At 41.0% G+C, this 20,063-nt stretch overlaps 2 protein-coding genes across 3 annotated transcripts in view; both read left to right on the forward strand.

The window, feature by feature from the left end:
• cwc25 (CWC25 spliceosome associated protein homolog) overlaps window positions 1–19,712 on the forward strand; it is a 109,176-nt gene extending 89,464 nt beyond the window's left edge. The window contains exons 2-10 of one of the 2 annotated variants that reach the window (XM_070977206.1): window positions 15,498–15,614; window positions 16,178–16,350; window positions 16,441–16,677; window positions 16,757–16,826; window positions 17,076–17,227; window positions 17,416–17,488; window positions 17,637–17,842; window positions 18,810–18,977; window positions 19,138–19,712. In XM_070977206.1, coding sequence (XP_070833307.1) covers window positions 15,597–15,614; window positions 16,178–16,350; window positions 16,441–16,677; window positions 16,757–16,826; window positions 17,076–17,227; window positions 17,416–17,488; window positions 17,637–17,842; window positions 18,810–18,977; window positions 19,138–19,249 — 1,209 coding nt within the window. In that variant the 5' untranslated portion in view covers window positions 15,498–15,596 and the 3' untranslated portion in view covers window positions 19,250–19,712. Of the gene's footprint in view, window positions 1–15,453; window positions 15,615–16,177; window positions 16,351–16,440; window positions 16,678–16,756; window positions 16,827–17,075; window positions 17,228–17,415; window positions 17,489–17,636; window positions 17,843–18,809; window positions 18,978–19,137 lie in introns of those variants that run through there. The other variant, XM_070977200.1, reaches the window with a different exon arrangement.
• sp6 (Sp6 transcription factor) lies at window positions 9,039–10,725 on the forward strand. The gene has a single exon (XM_070986235.1). The coding sequence runs from the start codon at window positions 9,120–9,122 to the stop codon at window positions 10,044–10,046; it is 927 nt and encodes a 308-aa protein (XP_070842336.1). The 5' UTR covers window positions 9,039–9,119; the 3' UTR covers window positions 10,047–10,725.
• Window positions 19,713–20,063: the final 351 nt, after the last annotated feature.

The raw sequence follows: 20,063 nt of genomic DNA on the forward strand, positions 1-20,063 counted from the left end.
ACAGACAGTAATGACGGCGCCACTGCTGTTTAACAATCAAAGATGGGAGGCGGGGGCTCACAAGGAAGTCTCTCCTCGAAAAATACAGGTGTTTGGTACAATCAAAGCGCAGCTTGCAGAAATGACTGGGTTTGAAGTTGAAAGGGGAGGCAGGAGGAGAGGGGGGCCGTTGTGGTGAGTGAGTGCCTGTATGAGAAAAAAAAGGTGACTCAGAAGACAACTGTGGGCCGGTCTCTCCTCCGGGATTTTGAATAATTAACAAGGATAAGGAAGTTGACTACTAGGTGCTTACTGTTTACTTTGTTTGGATTTTTTTCTGCCTCTGGAGGGGAAGTGAGGCTTTAGCCGGCCTAGCTCTCTGGAGGTTGGCGTGTTGGCAGGAGGATTTGTCTGGGACACCGGTGTGGTTCCCGTGGGACTAGAGGCAAGTCAAACCAGCCAGAGGCCAGTGAATCAGAATCAGAACCAACTTTATATGGTGGGAATCTTGTATACAAAACACATACCCTTTAAGGAAAGTCCCGAGTTGTACACACGGAAATACAGTCACACACAAAGTGTGAGCTCCAGAATTCAGACTGATGTCTCACGTAAATCATTTGACCTTCAGGGGAGCCAAAGCATCCAGCTCCAGAAACTTGTTCCTGACTAATTACTGTAATTAAAAATACAATAGATAGTAACACGCACCCTCTCATGTCTGTGTCTTAACTGTGAAGCTACCGAGAGACGGTTAGCTTAGCTTAGCAAAAGACTGGAGCTGTCCAAAGGTAACAAAATCCACCTACAGTACCAGCACCTCTAAAGCTCACTAATTACCACAAAATGTCTTTATTAATTGTCATTTTTAATTGAAGGTGTTACGTGCTGAACTATTTCTTGGCTAGTCGCAGTGACTGCCTACTAACTCCTGTCAAAAATAGTTTTTAGACTTTCTTTTTTTAATACAGATTAAACAAATGAGATGTAACATGTTTACAGATTTTTCCACCTTTCTTCCCAGTCTTCACGCTGAGCTAACTGGTCACTGGCTGAGCAAAAGAAAAAAAAATCTGCTCAATTTTAAAGTCCACTTGCTTGCTTTTTCATCTGCATCTCATTGTTTTTGTTTGCCGATGGGATTTGCTCAGTTGTTGCTTCGGTTGTCATTAAATATTTTTTCCAGATAAGTCGAGCTTTTCACCATAGACATTGATAGACACTGTTCTCCCACACTGCAGCCCACAATTAAAATGAATTTAAATAAAGAAGTTTATATTGGACAAGTGGCTCAAGCAGAAGCTGCTGACAAAAATGCAAAAAGGAAAAAAAAATATTTGGCAAATTATTCATATATAATAGAATTTAATATAATATCTGTTTGTTCAGGAAGTTTTTCAAGTTGAATCAGCTGTATCATTTCCAAAATTTCTGTTTGACTGGCATGTGTAAACACACGCCCTGCATTAATTCCTCATAGTATAATACTGGTTCGAGCATTTATAACTTTAAACTGAGTGCCAAAGCAGTACACTGTTGACTTTGACACATCGTGTGCTTTCTAGTGCGATTAGGGAGTAGTAACTTGCACAGGTAGATGGGTTTGGTCTGAACAGCGCTAACACACAAAGGTCAAAGGTGCTGCAGTCATATAAACAGATTGACTTCACTGCATTGAAATTCACAGGGATTCTGCTGGATTGATGACAAGTGTAAAAGTCAGTACTTCAGGAAAAGCCTCGTTGTAAGAGTGTTTAAAGAACCGCAAAGTTTCATGTACACACAGCATAAATTCTTATACAAAAAAATATGTAAGCAGTAACAGACATAAAAACTGTCAAACAAGTTATCTAAACACATTTAAATCATTAGGAGAATTTGTAAACCCCTACTTGAAATTGCACTGTAATTAAATGTTATTAAGCAGTCTCTTTCTGATTGTGCTGCATTGTATTCATGAGGAAATATGCTTGACTATTTAAAGACGTCAGTAAACAACATTTAGACGTGGTGTGTGGTCTTCGATTCAGTGGCCTGATCCTCTCTACGTGTACAAGTGCATTATAGTGAAACTTATGAGATGCTGAAATATTGTAGTAATTTTAGTTTTGACTACCTTTTCTATGTGTCTCCAGCAAAATTGTCAAACTATGTCTAAGTCTTTTATGTATGAATAACCGTGCAGTTAATTCAGGAGGCTCTTTCACATGCTAAAATCTAAGCAGAGGTTTGGTTCCGTCGCAGGTCAAATATTGTGCGTGTGGAAACGACGTTCCCTCGTCAGCGTGATCACTTTCCATGGCTGGAAGGTGTGTATGAGTCTATCAAGGCGCGTGCTCCATCAAGACTTTGCCAACATTTGCCGATCGCCCCGCGGTTCCATTAGGTGACCGTCGTGTAATCAGTTCTAACTCAGCATTTGTAAAGTGCTGCTTCAGAGAAAGAGGAGCAGAGGGGGTAGGAAGTCATCTCCCGCCGGCTTGTCTGTGGTCTGTGTTTGTCAGTTGATTTGAAGCTGCTCCACCGACATGCTGTGACAGGAAAGGAATTAACTCAGTGAGGAGACAAAATAAAAGAAAAAGGCCTCAAAGGAAGATGATGTTAAAAACTCTTAAATGTGTAAAGCACATTCAAAGCCACTGCAGGCCATTCAACTAGTACGACTCTCAGAAGCTGAGAGAAATTCAACATTTGGCAAGTACCATAAGCCTTTTGTAGCAGGTCAATTGTGACATTGAGCACAGTTTGTACTAATGTGAGAAACTGTTTCTCTGAGTGGTTCAGATCCTTTGACAAGCAAATCTGGTGTCTGTGTACTGCAAAGTAAGAGCTCCAGATTTGTGCATTGTGCCTGTGTTTTGGCCCGGGCCAAACCGCCTCTCAGGAGTGTCCGCAATCAAAGGATTTCCAGGTCTCAACTATCTGATTCACAGGCTGCAGTCACTGCACTGACCAGGTTACTGGACCAACCCTGCACAGTGTAAAAAAGTTCATCTTGATTTTGGTACATCACCATAACCGTGACAAAGTATGACATAAGGCATCACAATGACGTGATAAATGTGTCATATTTATGTTTATTAGTTTTAAAGTAGTGGTAGAAAGTAGTTTTGAAAGAAAAGTGCTGTGTTAAGTTAAAAAATGAAGTAAATGGATAGTTAAAAAGTAATTATAATAGTTAATATTATGAGTGTTCATTTCATAGATCAAATGTCATCTCCTCTAGTCAACTATGAATAAGAAAAAACAAAAGCAGTGGACAAATTTAAGTTAATAAGTGGACTTGATGTCTGCTGTTTCAAAGGTCAAACTTCAATGCTAAAAACTGCTATAACTATTTTCATGTACCTCAACTAAATCTTTATGGTTTTTAATCCAGCCGTACATCCTAAAACAATCGAGAGCTCCTCAGAGGTCAACTTTCCATCTGACACAGAGCAGCAGTACTTCAGCTCTTACATGTCATGCTCTCAGACACGCTTCAGTTTAAAGACCCCACTATCTGATGCACCGTGGTGAAGGATCAGATCGTTTACTCAACTATTGGTAGCAATACCACACTACAAAAATATTCCATTACAGGTAATCGACCAAAAGTCTAAAAGTATTCTCCGCTATATGTACTGACAGTATCAGGAGTCAAAGCACTCATCATTATGTAGAATGACCCCTGTCCTCATTATGCATGTGTTCAGGTTGAAGTGGAGGATTCATGTTGCAGTTTGTTGAGGTGGAGCTAATTTTAACTGCTTCATTAACTGCTGGTTTATTTAACCTCTAACAATGCATGGCTGAATATGTTATGAGCTGATGATTGTTTTATCTGTAAAATCTTATTTCCCGAGATGTAGCAGAGTTTAAAGTAAGGTACCTGAAAACTGTAGCGTACCTGAGTGCACTGTTTGAGTGTTATAGTATTAATGTTTCCACCACTGATTGCTGATATTAGACTTTCTACAGAAGACTGAATGCAGAGTGACACATATCTGCACTGTGAGAGAGAGCATGCTGAAATCTGGAAAGAAGTAGTGATGATAAGTAGAAAAGTGGACCCTTGGTTGATAGGACACCCCAGAGCACACTCTGGAAAACAACTGTGCTTTTGGCACCTCTGCCTCCCTCCGCATCAGCACAGGGCGGAGCCTGCAGCCACTCAAGACGCACAGCCTATCATAAAGTTTGGCACTCCTGAGAATGCTGCTTACCTGTGCGCCAAAACGCCGACACTTCCTCACCTGGAGCGTCTGCGATGGAGAAAATCAGATGAAATATGATGAGGATATTTTTTTTCTGTGCACTCTTGTCGACGAAGGGAAGAAGCAGCAGAGCTGAGCCGAGACAGAGTTTCTCCAACCGAGGTGCTTTTATCCCATAAAGAAAATAACAGCAGCAGCAGCGCAACAGGTAAATCAGGAATTCGCTATCACTGCGATCTAATGTAAGCCTTTACGTATCTGTCTGTATGATCTGGGGTATCAGTGATCTGATCTTCATTATCATTACTAAGACTATCTATGCTACAGCAACCGCTCATTACACTGAAGGCACGTCCTGTGGCTTTCAAGTTACCTACATGGAGCTGAGAGTCCAAACTTTAGAAAATCAAATAGAATTTCACATTAAAAACAGAAAGTACAACATACGTACTGAAACTCCTTTGACTTGAGGCTTGAGACCCAAATAAAAAATGCTTCAGTCTCCCACTAAAGAGCCCATAAGAGCTGCAATCCAACCTGAACTGATTTTTAACAGGTTCACTTTGAATTCTTGTCCTGCGTTTTGGAGAATGTAGTTTAGGATGTTCAATATTAGCTGCCTGGATCAAACATGAAAATGTATAGCATGATAAGAATATGAAGTCCAGGTTTTCAAGTTAAATAACATCAAAGTGTGGATATTTAAGTGTCTGTAGGTGTGTAGGGTCAGTTTCAATGGGATGTAGCCTGGTGTGTCATGTACTCACATAAAAATGATGATGCAGATTTTCTAACTTAAAGTCTTAGTTTAAATAATGTTTCACAAGCAAATGATGGGGAATCACACCTGTGTCATTGTGATGAAAGAGGAATCAAATCTGTGAATTAATGCTGCTGAGAAAATTTTCCGCCGCTCATTTCTGCTGTTTATTTTAAATCCGGGTCTAAAGATGTTATTGCTCCTCTTTTCTTCCTGCTAAAAAAATATTGAGGTTATTCAAAGTTCATGTTCCCTGTGGGAACAATCCACAGGAACCCTGTGAAACTGAGTAAAACTGGAGAATAATGAGAGATTTCATAAAATATACAGTAAGAGACAAAATATGTGATCTACACTAAATACAAGAGAGGCAGAATATCTTGAACTGAGAGTCAGAGATGAATTATTCATGGAAAGCCGTTACTAAAGTGGAAGTGCACACGATGAGATTCAATAATATCCATTAAATGAATGCGTCTGCACATCAGTCTGGACAGTCTGACTGAAGTTTGTATTAATTCTGTTTACATATTATTAGTTTTATTCAAAAAAGCCAAACTTAACTTATCTCAAACACAAGTCTTAGATATATGCAGTGGTTGAAGACATATTCATCATTTACTTTAGGAAAAGTAGCGATACCACAGAGTGAAATACAAGTCGTGCATTAGACGTACAGTGAAGTAAAAGAATAAGTATGAGCAATTAAAGTCTCAGAAATAAAAGTACCAATACGTAGAATGGCCCCTGTGAGTGTTACTGGATCATTATTATTGATGTTTTAACATAATAATAAGTTTTTCTTCAATATTGAAATTGCTTGAAGTGAAGCTCATTTTTACTACTTTCTATACTGCTGGGTAGTTTAATCTAAAGCAATGCATCAATTATGAACTGATCATATATTTTGTATGTAAAATTTTAATCAGAAAAGTCCTGTTGAATAGCACTAAAAGGAACTATATATATTGTATAAAGTAGTGTTAAAATGGAAATACTCAAGTAAAAAAAAAATGTTTTACTTAAGTCATTTAACTTAAAGTATTTGAGTAAATGCTCTTAATGATTTTCCACCACTGTATATATTTATATATGTATCTTGAAAATTGTTAGAGTAAATCAAATATCATTTTTAAGCAAACCAGGAGAACAGCTGTCACATTTTGTACATCACATTTTAAATATCATCCCGTCTGTATGCTTGACATTTAATCTCTTTGTCCATTAAAACACAAATGCTGAAACAACCAGCACATGAAATTGTGTTGAAAGAAATTCCTGTTGAAGAACAGCATGTGTGGAAAAAGGCTGCAGTCTGTTTTTGACACTTGTGTGGTTTTTTAAGAGAAAACGTACCAGAGAATATGCTCAGACTTCTGTGCAGTGGCTGGTAACAGTGGCCCTTAAAACTCTGTAAATCAAATGTTTGATGAAAGAGCTTTCTGGGCGCACGACGTCCGCTTAGAAGAAAAATTGCTGTTAAAATGTGCTGTTAAAACTACAGGCACAAGAACAGGTGTAGATATTGTGGTAATATATGCAGCAGGACGTGCATTTTACGCAACTGCGTATGAATCAGTGTCACAGCAATGGTCCTAAATCACTGAGGATGTCAAGCTGTCATCTGTATCTAAGCTATCACTGCACTTAATCATGCAATTAAAGCACAGACAAAGTGTTTAACGGGGATTAGTCTTCCATCTGCAACTCTGTATGTCACTAACTAACATTCACTTAGATGCACAAATTCAAATCTGGTTTGATGATTACTGTCAATTATAGCATTTTATAAATTCTTAAACAGTCAGTTTCATTCCTCCTTATTGTTGCACCCACCAGATTTTTTACAGGTTTGTGGTCAGACTTTGGTCCTTGCATCAGTTGTCCGTATTTGTTTAAAGTTCTGTGTTTGTTTCAGCTTTGTGCAGACACATGGGCACTAAGCAAAGGTCAGAAAATCTTGATCGTAATAAAAAGTGTTTGAAGCTCGTCGTGGTACGCTCCTCTGATGACTGACCTGACCCCTACTGAATCGATGTGGATTCAGTACGTTAAATCAAACACCTTATGGATGACCCAAACTGGTTTGTTTGGAGTGTCCACTGACAGTCAGCGTCAATGTTTTAACCGTGTTATTCTTGGTCTGGGATGAGATAGAATGGGAAATAAATTACTCTGGAAAATGGACTTTAAAAGGCACGTCAACTAGCACATTAGCAGGTTAGCAGTCTGAAAACGTAGGAAGGCCTAACGATTCAACACTGCACTCATGTTGCAGTGTTTTCGTTTTAAAAAGCACAGAGAGAAGTTCGCTCCCTCTCTGTGCCTCTGCCCAATGGCAGACTTGTAAACTGGAGGCTGTGCTGGGTCTTGGTCGGGCAGGTTTTATGACCAGAGCTCTGTCATTGCTCTGTACCATCCTCCTCCTTCCAGGCTGCTGTCCCCCTCGGGGCCCACCTCATGCCAGCTGTTTCCTTCAGGAGCTCTTCACGCTCCCAGCACTTTGAGGAACGGAGGAGGATGCTGCTGTCATTTGTTTACGGTCATGTCAGCAAGAGCGGGGTTGGGGGGGACCATTCAGCCGTGCGTCTGCGTAACATTCCCAAAAAATTACAGAGCAGCTCTGGCTCCAGGCCAAAATGACATAAATCAGCTTGACCTTTCAGACAGGACCTTTCATTAGGGAATTCCAAACTAATTGCTTTACGATTTCATTGCAACTAGAAAGCATCTCTGCGAGGGTTTGACTGAACTTTTGAGAAGTGTAATTCTTTTGGTTTGGCCGTATTGACTCAACAAATTGAGATCCATTGTCAGTCAGAGTGACACGACTCATGGGCTGAACCGCATGCTTGCTCCACCTGCCTCTAATGAATCTGCATATCAGACATGTATGTCTTCCACTGGTGCTTGACCTCTTGCTTCTGGGCAGCCTTGTGCATTTTGCTATGTGAGATACGGTATCACAATGAGTGATCTCAGTACTAAGATACTAACCTCTAAAGCTCCAGACTACTTTACTGTTTCCTGCTGTAAAGATAATTGTAGATGTTCCAGGATGGGGGTGTGGTGGAAGTCAACAAGATTGTTTGGGGCTAGGACATGTTCGGAGCCAAGCACAAATCTTGCAGCCTGCTAGCTTCTTGTCATAAATTTCAACACACTCTTGTCCAACTTTAACAAGCTTCATGTCACCTTCAGAAATCAGAGCCCCTCCCACCGCTGACTGACACTTTTTGAGGTGTGCACGAGTGTACGTACGTGGAGTGAGTAGGGGACAGAATGCTGTTTGAGAGCGTGTGCTTGTAATTACAAACATAAAGTAATTGTTCTTATGTTATTGTTGGACTCCCATTCTCGGGCTCCTGAATGCCATCAGTCTGCAACTGTTGATGCTTTCTGCCGCCAGTGTGTAAAAGGCGGGGTGTTTTACGGGGCTCCTTTTGTAACTTGCCTGGAGGGCTGTTGTTGTAAATCATGTGTGATTTATAAAAAACAGGTTCTCCTGTCTGCCAGGTTTCATCTCGACAAACCTCAGAGACGCACAAATAGACTTTGGCCTGCAGCCATACCTCCCTGGAACTTCTTCCTTTACCAAACTGCTCTCCTGTCAACACTCCCCTTCACTCTCGTCCCTCCCCCCGCCGCTGCCTCTGCACAGGGCCGATGATGTTGTTTTCTTTGCGCTTGTCTTTGACTGTCCTCCATGGGAAGTACCTGGCAGCGGATGCATGTGGCAGGCTTCTGCCTGGACACGTCTGTCTCCCCCTCTCTTCTGTCTCCACGGCCACGCAGCGTGAGAACTGCAGTATCCATGGCGATGAAGGAGGTGTGCTTGGGGTTGGTTATTTAAATGTTGTAGACAGGAGGATTTAGGCCTGAGTGTCTGCACTTCTGATGCTCAGAAATGTTAAATCAGCAGAAGCTGAGTAATTTCAAAGCCTGGAAAGAATGACCTCAGGACTTGTCAAAGTCACTGCATGTGGTTTAATGAAGTCATTGACAAAATGCAGCTGAGTGAGGAAGACTGAGTTGACACCAGAGATAATAGTTTGTCTGTTCTTTTTGTCTGCAGGTTTTATCCATGCATCGCCATCCCATCATGTGGTAATATCCTCAGCGTTACCCAAAAGATAGTGAACAACACTTTCATCAACAGTCTTGCACCTGCACCAGCTGCTCACATGGCCCACCCTTACGAGCCTTGGTTACGGACAGCACCACCTAGTGGCAGCTCAGAAGACATGAACATCCCCTCCTGGTGGGACCTCCACAGGGATGTCCAACCCGGGAGCTGGATTGACCTGCAGACGGGGCAAGGTGTCGGCTTGCCTTCAGTGAGTCCAGGAAGCTCCATGGGGTTGCAGTCCTCTTTAGGCCCTTACGGTTCTGACCCACAGCTGTGCACCCTGCCTCCAGCCCAACATGCTCCTGCCTCGCACTCGTCCCACCTCTTCCCCCAGGATGGCTTCAAGATGGAGCCGCTGGCCCCTGAGATGCTGCAGCAAGAACCGTTCTCCTTGGAGGAGCCACAGGAGAACGTTGTCTCAGCCCGCCCTAAGCCCCAGCGCCGCTCCTCTTCTAGAGGTGCCGGCCAGGCTGTGTGTCGCTGCCCGAACTGCGTCCATGCTGAACAGCTGGGCCAGAGCACTGACGACACCAGAAGGAAGCACATGCACAACTGCCACATCCCTGGCTGTGGCAAAGCCTACGCCAAGACCTCCCATCTGAAGGCTCACCTACGATGGCACAGCGGGGACCGGCCATTTGTCTGCAACTGGCTCTTCTGTGGCAAGAGATTCACACGCTCTGATGAACTGCAGCGCCACCTACAGACACACACTGGCGCTAAGAAGTTCAGCTGCGCATTATGTCCTAGGGTGTTTATGCGCAATGACCACCTGGCCAAGCACATGCGCACACACGAGTCACCGCCGGGACATGGGGAGGAGAGGGTGAATGGAGACGGGAGGATGGATAAGGGCTTTGATGCACCTACGCCTCCTCAGTCATCCTCAAATGTGTCCGTGTCTGACACCACAGAGCCTCCGCTGAAGCTGAAATGTGAGACAGACCCCTCAGTCTCCAGCGTGACAGGGCAGTCCGGGTAATTTCACCACTTTCAGAAGAATCTTCTGCAGTTAAAGGTTTACCTTTTGGTCCCGTCTCTGCCACAGAGGTGTCATAGATTTACGATAGAATAGAGAAGAGAAAGAATTCGGACAAACTTGTACTGATCAAAGTTGGATGGAACAGAAAGTGTTCGTCTGTGGTCCTGTGAATTTATTAACAGGGATAACTCAGTGATCTAAATGCACGCAGAGAAAAACAATCCTGTGCTGTGACTAGAACTCTCCCTGTTTACTAAAAGTGAAAGGTGGCTAAGGAGGCAACCAAGCTGAAGCTGCAGCTTGTTGCTGAACTTCCATTGCTGCTATAGCCACTACTACCAGTAGTGTAGAGACTGGGATGAGATCAACTGAAGGTGGCTTGTTAACTTGTTTACAATGAAATTAATCAGATCTGTTACTGGAGGAGTTGGGGACTTGTTTGACTCCAACACAGTTTAATTAAACAATTTCAAAGGCAGCATGAACGGAAAAAGGAAACAGTGATATTTTGTTTTTGTTTCAGACTGCGGTAGTTGTGATAAGACACTGGAATATAATGCAGCATTTGCTTATTCATTTATGTCAGTGGCCATTTGGATGGTTGCCAGTTCATGCCACAAAACTGGTTTTGTGTGTATGTTGGTGTGTAAGTAATTAAAGTGGTACATTAACAAAATGAAAGTCCAGCAGCCATTAATGCATTGTCATGGCAGCATGCTGCAATGATGTAGTGCAACACAATAATATAATATTTCATAATATAATATTTTATAGTATAATATAATATTATATAATAGAAGTATAAAGTTCCATGCACTTCAAAGGCTACTATTTACTAAATAGTGTGTTTTTGTCGCCACCATCATTTTGATGGCAAAACACTTCATGTTACCAGATGAAAAGAAACGATGCAAACAACCGTTAAGCGTGACAATGATGTGAAAAAGATAAACTCACACATCTCGATTAATTAAATCTAAAAAATGAAAAGTGGTCAGAGCTGCTGAGGACAGTGACACCCTCCATTCTTCTGAGGTAAGACCAAGATGAAGCTGAGCACCATGATCACCAAAGCTGGACATGGAGAGGAAATGCTGCCGGGTCAAATAAATCCTAGTTTCTGGTACAAAATGATAATGATAGTGGTCATATTTGGCAATAACCTCCACAGACACACCATGTCAACATGACAAGCTGCTGGTACTGAATGAAACTTCCAGAAAGGCAGTTTACTGCAGTGGCCTCTGTGGTCCCAAGATTTAAAGCTGCAGTAATTAATATATTCATATTAACAATGGCTCAAATTACTTGATCACAGTGATGAAACACCGAATAATCACTCAACTCAGCAGCTGCCCACAGCTTGCGAGTTTGTAAAGTGAAGCCAGTCCCCAAGTGCCTTAAACCTGCATTCATTCTCATGACCAGCAGGGGTACGCCACTAGTTGCAAGAAGAAGTCAGATTCACAAGTCGCTTCCGCAGCGTGTACTTGGGTTCTCAGTCAGATCCAATCTAGATAACATAGAGGCGTAGTAATGTGTATCCTCCACCCACATGTCCAAATATGGTCACTTGTGGCTCCAAAAACCAGGATGGCGTAGGCCATAATGCCAAAATCTGGCCTTCGACACAGTAGTCCACAAACCAACAGGTGACGTCATGGTGGCTTCGTTCACTATTTATTATACAGTCGATGATTTGAGCTCATTATTTTGGATTTCTGGCCCACAACTGTTTTTGCTCAGTCTCATGCCAAGCAGCAGACTACTGTTTTCAGCAAAAATGTTCTGATAAAGCCTCTGTTAGCTGATTACTCGGCACCAAATGTCAAAAAGAAAAAATAGCTAGGCTACTGTCTAGTGAACGTGGAGGAGCCTTCAGCAGCTGAAGAGCCTGATATTTAGGGAATTGGTGAAGACCAAAGCAAGCTAAAAGGAGAGTGAATATTACTTTGTCGAGGGGCCAGAAACACAACTAATTAGGAGACTGTTTGCTAACAGTTACACATAATGTTGCTGACATGTAAATGTTGTATTTGCAACTTGTTCTGCTAGAAAAGAATACTGCTTTACATATTAGAATCATGCAACACAAAATCTTGAAAGAACTTAACTTGAATTCATGCCTTCAAAAGGTTCAGGCGACGGCGGAAGCAGAAGGTTGTCGTACAAATGTTATCCAGGTGTACCTCATTAAGTGGGTTTATACAGTTCCTCCAAATATCATCAGCTTGATTACCATTTGCGTGTCGGATCAAGCTTTAGTCAAAATCACCAACAAAGAATGTGGGAATTGCTCATCTCTCAACACATTTTATTAACAGCTGTTGGTGTGCCTGTGCTTTTTCCATATTCACTGACACTGGCAAATTGTTAAACAAGAGAAAGGATTTGACTCTGAATTAGCATGCAGAGAAACACTGTTAACAATCTAGTAAATGAAATAAAATGCAGTTGAACACCATGCGCATCAGAAATTGTTACTTGTTCTGAGTAGTTAACTTTCATAATCAATATTATGTGATCAATAGTTCTGTAGCAGGCAGTGTGAGCATCTTTACAGTTTAAAACACTAGTAGGATGTATGTAAGCCATCACAGACATTAGACTGAGATCTCTATATATAGGGAGCTTGCATTATTGGAGGCTCATGATTGCTGTATTTATGTATAGAAGATAAGAAATGGAAGACATTACTTAAACATTAGTCAATTATTGTGTATTGACTATTATTGTTATTTTTTGTTGATGTTATTATAGATAGTCTCTTATGTTGGTCAGTAGAACAGGATGGACAGCTTTTTTTTAAAATTGGTTGCTGTAGTAAATGTTTTAGTTGACTGTAATGAAATAGGATCTAAAACTTTTAATAAGTTAAGTATCATAGTGTAATAACTTGTATTTAATCTATTATTGTCCTTTATTAAATAAAAAAAACTATATTCTGTGCCCATGTTGAATGTTTATTTACAAAAGACAGGTGTGCTTATTATGAATTACTCTTTGGAGTTTTGTTTTCATGCAAATACAGACAGTTATTATTATTATTATTACAAGTATTCTTTTTCTTTTTTCTTTTTTTAAGTAGTAGCAGTAGTAGTCATACTTGAGGTTAACTGGATGTGTTTAAAGCCTTTAAATTCTTATATCACATATGAGATATTGCAAAATTGGATATCATTCTTAAATTTGCGCTCATGATTAGACTTAGCAGTGTTCTTAATGTAGTAAAGTTAAACTCCCAACAGACAGAACAGGGACTAGATTGCAAGATAAATCGTAGGGTCACAACATAATTAAAGTTAATTCATATATATGTATTATGTATATGTCATTAATACACACACAAAGATACATTACATAATATTATAGACTTAAAATACATTTCTTTAATATGTTTATTGCATTCTTTGTAAACAACAGGGAGAACAATACTGATTGTGTCCTCACAAGGTTACAACACCTTGAAACAACAGGCCTGCAGCCTGCCTCTGCACGACATGGAAGATGGTGTCATGGAAGACCCTGTCAGACATCATCACAGCTAAGCTGAGTGAAGGTTCGGAATCATATGAATCAGTACAACTCTCAAGGGAATCAGGAACAACAATACAGGGTCAAAGCATCACCTACCATTCATGGTTAATAGTGCAGTCACCCAAGACTCATTTCAGGAGTGGAAAACAACACTAGAGGCCAACTTGAGGAATGTCCCATGTGTTGTTCTGAAAAGGCCTGAACCGCCTCAGTCAGGTCATCACAAAGAATGGATATGAATGCATGTTCAGAAGATACCATCAGCAACCTGAATGCAAACTGAATATCATTTGGTACACTAAAATGAGGGCAGCAGAGAACACTGGCGACAGTGACGATAGAAATTATCACCCAAAGTAAAAAATATTTTGACTTTTTGCCATCCTCCACGATGTTTAGCCCCATCACACGAGGAGAAAACATGGGCAATCTGAACAAGGAGCTCAAGATTTTGTAGGCTTTTGTCTTTTTTTATTGTTGTCATCTCTTTTTCAGACAAACATGAACAGGGGATAGACTGAGTGTAGTTCTCCTTGGAAATGAAAAGACCTTACGTCTTAACATAAATTCTATGTTTACAATATAATATTGAGAGAAAGCTACATTTATTGCTACATGCACTTGACATTACATACATGCATTATGGAAAATATTAGACACTAAATAAATGTATCTAATATATTTTATCCATTCTTTGTAAACAATAGGCTGTTTTGATGTCCTGCCATTCCATCAGTCCAGGCAGTGTTGTCTGTCTATTGTCTGTCTGAATCCACATGAGTGTGGCATAACACACATACAGAACAGAGACAAGTACCTGAGTTTTCCACAGTTAAATGGAAACCACTGTCCATTGCAAGGAGGTCCGCTATAGCCAAATGCCTCCAAAGACTGGAGCAAGTTTTGAGGAGCCAGCTCAGTGGGAAAAATAAGATCCAAACCATCATCAGATACTGTCTGCCCTGTGAGTCATCAGATACCCAACTGCAATAACAAGGTGGTAAAAGGCCACAGATGTCACATATCGTATGGTTTGTTGATTCGATTGGATGAAGTTAGCTTGTGATAGACTGATGGTTTATCCAATTGCCTGCCAAGTATTTTTTTTTTAAGTTTTCAAGTAAATCAAGTTCTATCACACCAGACCAGACCCAAGACGCAGGCTATGCAAAGACACCTCTGGCACAGTCCAGCATTTATTAACAGGTTTTAAGTTGCTAGCTGGGAAGGTGTGCAATGAAAGTGGATAGGATATTATGAGAACATCTGCTCTGATTACAGACTGTAAGTCCCCAAGACCTAATGGGAGACACTTTCCAAAGGTGGTTGAGAATGGCAGAGTGAAGATTTGATGGGACTTACTTTCCAGACTGACAAGCAACTTTGCTGGTGAACCCACCAGACATTGTGGTGGTCAATATGGAAAAGCAGACAGCAATAGTGATTGATGTAGCAATCCAAAGCTACATCAGGAAGAAAGAGCATGAGAAGCTAGAAATCCTGAAACTCTTATGGAACTACAAAGAACTTTACTCGTCCACATTAAGGCCATTTTGTGTTAAATTGTTATGTTTTTACAGATGACGAGCCAAAAAGGTTTGGACACATTGCTTTTAAGTCTTTTACTTAAGGGTCAGGATACTGTTGATGTTTCGTTTTGGGATACCGGTTGTGCAGCTAATTTACAACCACCAAAAACGTTCATTGACACAACGTTCATTTTTACTAACTGCGACCAAAACCAGTTGAGAGTCATGTCAAGTCACATCGTTGACTGATATTGTTATTGACTTTAATACGGGTACCTGAAGGCACCATGAGCTGGAACCGGAAGTGAATTATACAAAACAGGAAATGCGTAAGCTATATCGCACATAAGCCTTGGTGGTCTGTGTTGGTGGCTCCATTTTCTAGCTAGCTTTCTAGCAACTTTTGAGGTCCCACCTTTTATAGCTTTAAGGGCATATTTGGCTATTTCAATTTGTGTTGAAGTGAAACGACGAATTTTTCAAGATGGGGGGCGGTGATTTGGTAAGTCTGAGCTACACCACAATGGGGTCTTTCTCGAATGATAAAAACCATTGGGACCAAAGTCCATTCAGAATATAGGTATTTGAAGATGTCCTTTCGCTTAATGGTGTCTATGCACCATTTAAAACATGAGTTAATAACTTCTGCCATTTGTTTCGAGCCACAATTCAGTTCAGCAATACTCACTTTTACTTTGGTCCTAGTCTTACATTTTCATTGCTGTTTCAATGGCTAAGGTTAACGGCTCGTAACCCTAACGTATACGTTCAGAGTTCACGTTAGTTTGCGTTAGCTTAACTGATTGAGGATGCGATGGTCAACTTAGTTGCCATTTATAAATATTTTCCTTGCCGAATAAAGCCGAAGATGTTATGGATTTCTGGTAGATATTTTTTAGTTGTGTGTCTTGTGAAGGTCCTGACACTCATTCTGTCTACGTGAATAATTTGGTTGACATTGAAACGCTGTCAAACCCTTTAAAGTCAAAACTGTACATTAAAACTTGTACCTGGTAGTTTTCACAGATACAGTTACTAAATGTCTTCAACCTTGTCGTCTGCCAGAACTTGAAAAAGAGCTGGCATCCCCAGACTATGAAAAACATTGAGCGTGTTTGGAAAGCTGAACAGAAACATGAGGCTGAACGCAAGAAGATTGAGGAGCTCCAGAAAGAACTGAAAGAGGAACGAGCCCGAGAAGAAATTACGAGATTTGCAGAGGAAGCCGGTGCCATCAAGTTAGTTCTCTGATCTTCTCTAAGTTGCTTTGTGGATCAAGACAGAAAAGTACTGTAGAAGTCATGTTGTATCTCTTTTTATGATGCCAGAAAGAAGGATGATCGTCTGGACTGGATGTACCAGGGCCCTGCTGGCCAGGTGTCCAGAGATGAGTATCTTCTGGGACGTGCCATTGACAAGCAGATCACCGACCAATACGAGGAGCCCGAGAGTGGCCCATCGGCGGAGACTGGCCTCCTGCCTGGGTCCATCTTCAACCCCACCACACCTGCCTCCAACCTCGATCTGGCTGCAAAGATCCGGGAAGACCCCCTGTTTGAGATCAGGTTAGGAAGCCCCCTCTCTCTTGTAATTTGTTCTGAAAAGTTGCAAATCATTAAACTGTATTTTGTTTGTTTTCTGAAGGAAGCGTGAGGAAGAAAAGAAGAGAGAAGTCTTGACTAATCCAGTGAAGATGAAGAAAATTAAAGAAATGGTAAAATTACTGTGTAACTGTTTTGATGTTAAAATGTTAAAATGTTGTTTTGACATTTAACCTTTTTAAAGATTTTGATTTATATTACATCACTGTAAAAAAATACGTATTGCCCTGCTTAGCATCTTTCAGTGATGACTTATTAATACAGGACAACTGCAGTTGTGTTAGCAAAGTGGTACCATGTCAGGAGGAGGGGACTGTCAGCTATTTTTACTTATGGCGAAACATCGGTTGGTTCTCTGACAGCTGCGCCAGAATCTGGACAAGAAAGACAAGAAAAAGAAGAGGAAGAAGGATAAAAAGGAAAAGAAGGGAGACAAAGAGAGAAGAAAGGAGAAGAAGCACAAGAGAAGGAGTTCAAGTTCAAGCTCAAATGAAGACGACGATAAAAATCACAGGTATGTAAGAACATACTGTATACAATGAGCTGTATGTGATTTATATATGCTCAACCAGCAAAGTACATAATGCACAAATACCTTATATTCTAGAATGGGATTCACACTATTACTGCACAAAGACGATATTCAGTCAGTTAGTTCAATAAGGTGAACTGTTTTAATTATCGTCTTTGATCTATTTTTAGGTCACATTCACGAAATGACTCTTCAGCAGACGCCAAGTCTCGTTCCCATCATGTTCCAGGCTACGGCCTACTGGTCAGTATGCAGCAACGTGGTATTTTATTATACTAGTCTTACCTTGCCCACACATACAGTACATCTGATTTCTTCTCCAGTTTCAATTGTTAATCTCTCACTGGACTTGAACCCTCGTAAGTCCTCACGGTTAAGTCTTCCCTCTCAGCTCCCTGCCGGCAGACAACACCAGTCCTCAGCTCTGTCCAATCACTCAGGGCACCGTGAGAGGAGCCGTTCCCGATCGCCTCACAGGAACAACAGGGAAAGCCACTCCTACTCTTCTCTCTCACACAGAGGCGACAGGAAGGTGGAACCTCGAGCTGGCAGCCCACAGAGAGAGCGCTTCCACAGACAGAGGCACCATGTGTCCAAGTAAGAGTTCACACGGCTCCAGAAAGTGTAGATTCTGCATTTGTAGTGATGTTTATAGTCCAAATACTAACAGAGTTCTAATTTAGACTACTTCATTTGAGATTCATTCAGTCTCTTTTGACATATTTTGCAGTAAATCTTCTGTTAGTCATTCTTTATACAGTTGTTTTGGGTTGGGTTGCTGAACTATTTGTGTATCAAATTTGGCACACATGTCCACAAGGATGAACTGACTAGATTTTAGTGGTCAAAGGTCACTGTGAATTCATATGAGAATTTTAACAAAATTTCCCTCAAATGTCTAAAAGGATAAAATGAAGGATAAGAGAAAAGGATAAGATGAAGTGATGACATTTTATATCCAAGAGGTCAAAGGTTAACTTTCACTGTGACATCATAGACCCCCTTTACACCTTGCATAACAATGCGTTTTGTGTGATTGGATTGTAGTTGGATAGCACGAAAGTACAGGTATAAATGCACCCAAGATGCATTGAGGTCGGCTTGTGATTCGATCGACCAAGCCACTTCTCGAAGTGGTCAGGGATGCATGGTGACCACGTGCAATCGTGTTTTCAATCCACGTACAGCAATTACAGGGGTGGAAATAACACTAATAACTGGATAATGCCAGTCACAGTTTGGCGGTGCATATGTAGGTTTGACAATAAGTCTTCATCCATAATGGTCCCCATCACTGTCCTCTCCCACCAGTATACCTGCGTACCTGCATCCAGGTCGTTGTCTGGACAGTGCTAACCACAGCTGAAATTAAAGCATCTGCATAACACAGCATTCTCCTTTGCAGCGTTCAATGTGACAGAGAAGGCGTCTCCCCTTGCCTCCAAAAGCAATCATAGGTCCATACAATAGAGCAGCATCTTAGCAGATATCGTAAACTGTAACTTCACTGTTTGGCAGAGGCATACAACTGCGAGGTGGTAATTCTAGTTTCTGTCCAATGTAGGAAGCTCTCTGCAGAAGAGCTGGAGCGCAAGAGGCGAGAGATGATGGACGAGGCCAAGCAGAGGGAGGAGGACAGGGAGAATAATGTGAAGAGATACAAGAGGCAAGATGAGCAGGAAAAGCAGCGGGAACAAAATGTCAAGCACGACCGTCACGCTGGCTTCATTCAGTAAGTTTCTGAGCAACGCGGACAAAGAGATGAAATGATCAACGTGTCTCTTATTTTGTTTTAAATGCACAAATAATGTCCTCCTGGTGTCTGTTCATGTTTAACCTTTCTTGCATGCTTCATGTTCAGCTCCATTAACACTTACCTTTTCCTTTTGCAGTAACATGAAGCTGGAGAGTGCTGCCAGCTCTTCCTTAGAGGACAGAGTGAAGAGGAATATCCACTCCATTCAGAGGACACCAGCCTCCCTGGACAATTTCATGAAGAGATGAAGACATAAGACATTTATCTTACAGATAGACTGAACTGATTGGAGGGGCTTGGCAAGAGTGTGTCAGCCACTCCTGTATCTGTCTCATTAATGTATTCAGGCAGATATGTATGTACATATTCATGCGTTGAGGTTGGATGGTGTGATGGGTCTATTGTGAGGTCAAATGGGGAACCACACGGCTCCATGCTTACCTATGACTTTTATTTTAAAAAGCAGTTTCCACAGTGGTAATGAATTTTCAGACAAATGCAAAAGGCCTGTCATGGCTACTCTGTTCGAGTCACCTTCCTGCCAGTACATCTTTAAAGTTCATGTAATCTAAACTGTGTACAGTATATAGTTTTTTGTTTTTACAGTATAAGAGGACCTGTTTTTATCTCAAATGTTTTTGTAATATATGTTTGTTACTTAGTGCACACCTGTGAGTAGTAACTGGAATAAAAACACATTTCCAGAGCTCCATTCTTTCTTTTTATTTTATTTTAATTATTTATTTATTTATTTATTTTTTTATTTTTTTTTGGGGGGGGGGGGTTAAAACAACCTATGATGTCACAGGGATATTCTGTCATTCAGGTATTGTTAGCTAAAGTACACCTTCAATCGTAAAGTGTAAATATTCACATCAAGACCTTATGAATGTAAATGTTCCTGGTCTCAACACACACACACACACACACACACACACACACACACACACAAAGCATCAGGTTTGTTGTCTGCCAAAAGGATTTATATTACTCAAAGCCTCATTCAACAGTGTGATGTTCATGAAGGAGGATAATTCATTTTTTGTTGATTATTAAGTTTAG

This window comes from Chaetodon trifascialis, chromosome 2 (genome assembly GCF_039877785.1).
Source record: "Chaetodon trifascialis isolate fChaTrf1 chromosome 2, fChaTrf1.hap1, whole genome shotgun sequence".
In the NCBI taxonomy this organism is placed as follows: domain Eukaryota; kingdom Metazoa; phylum Chordata; class Actinopteri; order Chaetodontiformes; family Chaetodontidae; genus Chaetodon; species Chaetodon trifascialis.